The 5,338-nt window shown below is 40.8% G+C and overlaps 1 protein-coding gene across 1 annotated transcript; it reads left to right on the top strand.

The window, feature by feature from the left end:
- The first annotated feature begins 768 nt into the window (after window positions 1–768).
- On the top strand, window positions 769–5,270 carry LOC130388590 (cytosolic 5'-nucleotidase 1A). The gene is made up of 6 exons (XM_056597961.1): window positions 769–982; window positions 1,080–1,205; window positions 1,428–1,560; window positions 1,829–1,951; window positions 2,079–2,212; window positions 2,572–5,270. The coding sequence occupies exons 1-6, from the start codon at window positions 947–949 to the stop codon at window positions 2,830–2,832; spliced, it is 813 nt and encodes a 270-aa protein (XP_056453936.1). The 5' UTR covers window positions 769–946; the 3' UTR covers window positions 2,833–5,270.
- Window positions 5,271–5,338: the final 68 nt, after the last annotated feature.

Below are 5,338 nucleotides of genomic sequence, written 5' to 3'. Positions count from 1 at the left end.
AGTATTTCACATTGATAAGTGTTTTTTACAGTGCAGCACATTCAAATGCACAACACAGAACAAAATTCCAATTTTGTCAAAGGCTGTATCCATTTAGTTGAGGAATATGTAGAACAATATTAGCCAATATGAGCTCATTGACATGATATTTAATGAATAACAATCAAATAAATCATTGTTTTCAAGTTAACCAAGACAAGAATGATGAATGTTACATTTTTCGAAGAACGTTATTTCGACTATTTGTTAAAGCTTGGTAAAAAAAGCCACAAGCCATAAATGTTTTTAAAAAATACCATGAGACTGCAGTATTCTGAACTTGTTTTATTGTATATTTGAGAATACTCTATGACCAAGTTACCTGTGAACATTTTCTACACCCAATCAATTTTTGTAATAAAAAACCCATTGAAATCTTGATTATTTTTTTCTTGTATAATGCATAAAATACACACAAAAAAAACATGAGTGTCGAGGAGAATCATTTCAGTGAATGAAATCCAGGTAAAGTGGGCAAATTCGACACACGTATTTGCTCGATATAACCAGTAGATGTCAGCGGATACATAAACAGTTTAAATTAAATTAACTAATCTTATCAGCACGCATACCATCAACTAACCCCGATGTTTACCTTCGAATCAGTTATAATGTTTTCCTCTACATTGTATTTAACACAACTGAACATAGCTCACCCAGGTTAACGATCTGACTTTGCATTGTGTTTTTTGAGAACTGTACCGGATGTTGTTATTGTAGTTCTGCTTCTAGCCTGCCACTAGCTTGACACACCGTCGCTTACCAAAGCAACATCCGGTTTGAAGTTTGACATATCTGCGGCTTAAATGAAAGTTTCTGGGGTTCTCTGTCGTAGATGCCACCGCATGCCCAGTGAAACCACCCCTTTTAAATCCTATCCGTCAATAGTATAACATTAAGGAACAACATGGTTTCGACGGTGCTGAACACCGAAGTGGAGCAGGTAATCTTAAGAGTGGTCTGTAGCAGCTAGGTCAGAAAAGTTCTTACTCGGGGCTCAGCCGAAACTGACCGAGGTAACACACCTCTTTCCTCCGCAGAGAGACTCTGCTCATTCCATGGTGGTCGCCGTAGCGTTTCATGCTGTGTTCGAGGCAGAAGCCCCAGGAGGAGACGGCCCGACCACATCACCTTACGCCATGGGAGCTGCGTTCCCTTTCATCCAGGTGAACCTCCCTGGGCCCTTATTTTGACTTTATAATGTGGACCATGGAAGAGTTGAATGTATATTTAATGGCAAAATGGTACTGTATAGTGTTACAGCAAATATCTTTGTTTTAACGATTAGTTCGATTTATTTAATCGTTTTAATGTTTTTTCTGAAACTTTATATTTTGCAACTACTGTTACTACTCTTACTTTAAATGTATGTTTCAACATTTTCTCAGGCTATTCAACGAGTAAATGAAAGGCTCCTGGAGAAAAATCCGTCCGAGACACTGCTGTTCGACATCATTTTGATATCAACAGAAGACACAGAGGAGCATCAAACATGCAGCCTGCTCAGTTTAAAACATTACGGTGAACCATAGCACAGATTCTGAAATAATAATTTCAATGAGCTCTTCCAGCAGCAACTGGAATAAAAAAAACAATTGAAAAAACAACAATTTGAATATATTTAAAGTGTCATTGAAATAAACCCACTTCTTTCAGCCTCATTCAAGAACCCTGCCCTCTATCTACTATAGTTATGGATAATGTCAGTCCAAATCCAATGCTGGTGAATTGTGTCTGCTCTTCCAGCTGAAATTTTGTCTAACAGTATCTGTTCATTACTTCTGATCAGCGCTGGAAATCAGCAGACTATGTTTCTGCGCTGCACAGGATCTGGTAGAAGGTCTGCGATCCAACAATGTCAAGCTTTTCCTCTCGACGGATTCCAGTGACGTTTGGAAGGCCTCACAAGGAGGTTTGGTCTAAATTAAGCTATTGATTTAAACAAATAAGGTATTTTATGCATGCAATGTCAACAAACTCTTGAGTGAGTACATGGATGCATAGACGGATGAATACATGAACCGTGGTGGCGTGTGCAGGCATCGCAGGGGCTCAGGTCGTCCAGCAGACGGCGCTACACTCCACCGAGCAGCTCCGAGTTGGTTTCTATGGCCATGCAGAAGGCTTTCCGGATGACTGCACAGCCAGCCCCTCGGACGTCCCAGATTCTCAGGTATGACCATGGGTATGACGGCTGGCGCAAGAGCATGGTACACCATATTTGTGGATGGGGAGGCTAGATGCTGAACGTTTTCTAACATTCCAGCAGACCTTATAGCAAGAATTTAAGAACAATGTAACTTTAAATGAATGAGTAAAACAAAATTCTATTTTATTTGATTAGATTTTTTTTTTAATCAAAAATAAAAATGTCCTGTGTATTTTTTTCGCCCTTTTTACTCCTTTGGCCGAAACCGAAGATTATGTTTTGGGCCATTTTCGGCCGAACATTGTCGGTGCGCAATATTCGGTGCATCCCTAATCTTAAGCGCACAGCCGTGAAGTTCCCCCTCTCTGCTCTCTCTCTCCCAGGAGCCCCTCAGGGAGTTCAGTGCTCTGGTGGGCAGGATGAGGCAGAGGTTCGGGGTGGAAGACAGCCCTCTGACCACCAGCCTGATCACCGGGCACGGCACGAGGAACACGTGTCTTCAGGCCCTGAAGACGCTGCGCTCCTGGGGCCTGGCTGTGGATGAGGCCTACTGCTTGGCGGGGGCCCCGAAGGACCCCATCCTCTCCCTGGTCAAACCTCACATCCTTGTCACGGTCGGTCCACATTCTACCCATGCTCCCTGACCACAGAGTCCACACGCTGGCATTCTATCTGCTACATGACTGGTAGCCAAATTAATGTTACATTTTGTTGTAAAATGTCACATAGATGGCAACTTTATTAAAATAGATAATGATTAACTCCAAGGTCAAATTACAAGCTGGATTACTTCAACTGCACTTGCCATACGATCCACTTAAAATGTGTCTTATCAAGATATCCCATTTTCAGCCAATTCTATAAAGATCACAATTTAGAGAAACCAAAGTAGTGACCCTCATGCTCAAATGTGGTGGATGTTGTGTGAGGATGATTCCAATAATAATTGTGGAGTTGATTTTGTGCATTTCACAAACCAGCCTGAGTATTGCTCTTAAGCAGTTCTTTGTTTTTATTAATAAATAAATAAACATAATACAGGGTTGCTCTAGGCCAAGAAGTGTTAAGTAATATTTATGCACTATAAATGTATAGATCGCAGTTTAAAAGGCTACTGGTGTTGGGAACCTCTTCGTGCTTCTCTTGTGTGATGGCTAAATCTATTAGCCAGTCGTATTTATTTTTCATCCAAAGTGTATCCATCTGTCTGGTCTACTTCCTGAAAGAGATAGTACAGTTTTTCTTATAAAAGGAGATGTTTTTGTTTGTCTTTCATCCTTTAAGGGACATTTAGACCCCTTCAATTTCAGGAAAGACTATATTGTGATAATTAGTTGTATTAAAAATCTAAAGCGGAAGGGTTGGAACACCTCTGGGCATGAGGGAGCTGTGCCGTGTAGCTGTACGCTTCACTTCATTCACCAGAGCTGTAAGACTGGCACAAGACTTGGGTGAAAACATTGGCCCAAGAGTCCTTTATATACAGCCTATTTGTTAGTTTTCTTAGTTCTGGCTTCATAAAAAATGTGCATGTATTGCTTTTTTATACCTTCAATTTACTCATGTCCGACTCAAAGACAATAAACAACCTATAAAGAATAATATGCATTCATGAGTTCATGAGAAAACAAATATCCACAGTGGAGATCAGTGGCGGTGTGTTTTATATATATAAAGTGCAATAACGACTGGAATGTTTAAACAGCAATCTTTAGCCTTGTGGGTGTGGCCACGATCACGTGTAATGATTCCACTGTTGCCTTGGAAGCATATCTGTTATGATTCCACTGTTGCTATGGAAATGTGCAGTATTGCCGAGTATGACAGTTTCCCCATCAATCAGATGTTATTTCATTTCACTGTCTAATAAAATACCCTCTATTGTAAATGGTCATTGTAAGATCATAGCACCAGCAGTGCTTGGTAACTTCTCCTAATTAAGCACATACTGTGTATAATCTATGGATTTATGGACAGGGAAATAGTGTTGGTTACCGATTGCCACGTAACACATACAATCCATTTTAGTGACGTCATGCGATGAGAGGATTAGTATTTGGCATGGGAGATGGCTAGACAAAGTCCATTTCTGTCATATAATTTATAACTCTTATCTAACTAATCATGCACCACATCTTTCAAACCAACATTGTTTATTACTTGCTGTATCTCCTTGTCCTTTTTATAGTTTGCCTTTAGTGAGGGGAAAATATTAAACAGACAAAGTCAATATGCATTTGTCTGTCATGTATACAAGCATTGACGCTTTAGCCTTCCATAGGCTCCTGGAGCGGTCTGGTCCTTTTGGGTCCCTATTCATTCTATAGTGGCCAGTGTCTTGGAGAATCCCCTAAAGACTTGGAAATGGAAAAGAAAATCTAAAAAAGATTATAAATATATTTGTTACATTTTATCATATGGCAGTGTTTCACAACAGATTTTAAATATTTACATATTTACATAAAATAGACACAATTTAATTGTAATTATAAAGGACATTATGATTACTGATACATAAAAAAAAATATATATGTCATATGTATCATTCTGTGGCACTTGCATAACATTTACAACAAAATCACAGAGACAGCGCTCAACAAAGACAAAAGTGCTTCTGACTGGTGGCAGGGGATAGCCCATTCCAATGTCATGGGATTGTCCCCACTGGATGATTTTAGTGCGTGAATCATCTTAAATTATCTTAAAGTTATTAAATTCTTTCTGAATCAACCTTCTCTCACAGATCTGACGTCACAATTTCATCATTTTCTGAATCTGACCCTGAATCTGAAGCCTTGACTTCCAAGCCGCTGTCCAGGTTCACATCACCAAACATCACTTTCCGTCCGGGCGTTGAGTCCTCTTCGTTTGCGCTTGAGGTCGATGCCTCGTCGTCTTCCTCGGCATCCTGCTCCGTGTTGTCTGGGATGATGTGCACGTCCTCCTTGGCGTCCGGCACGATGTCCTGCTTGAACCAGACGGACTTGTAGCCCTCCTCCGTGCGCCTCTCCTTGGTCAGAATGGGCTTCACCTCCTTCTCGCCGTCCACTCCGTCCGTCTCCGACGTGCTCCCCTCTTCTTCAGGCAACATGGCCAGGAGGGTTGCTGCAGACTTCATACGGTTTCCTCTGTGGCGGCTGTGTTTCTGGC

The sequence above is a fragment of the Gadus chalcogrammus genome, chromosome 9, assembly GCF_026213295.1.
Source record: "Gadus chalcogrammus isolate NIFS_2021 chromosome 9, NIFS_Gcha_1.0, whole genome shotgun sequence".
Lineage (NCBI taxonomy): Eukaryota > Metazoa > Chordata > Actinopteri > Gadiformes > Gadidae > Gadus > Gadus chalcogrammus.
This window is presented reverse-complemented; position numbering and strand designations above follow the sequence as displayed.

What these genes read in the sequence shown, in the direction of transcription:
- LOC130388590 (XM_056597961.1), top strand. Translation starts at nt 947, where the DNA reads ATGGTTTCGACGGTGCTGAACACCGAAGTGGAGCAG. An exon ending in TTGGAAGGCCTCACAAGGAG is followed by an intron (nt 1,952 to 2,078) that starts GTTTGGTCTAAA and finishes TGGCGTGTGCAG; the next exon opens with GCATCGCAGGGGCTCAGGTC. An exon ending in CGGACGTCCCAGATTCTCAG is followed by an intron (nt 2,213 to 2,571) that starts GTATGACCATGG and finishes TCTCTCTCCCAG; the next exon opens with GAGCCCCTCAGGGAGTTCAG.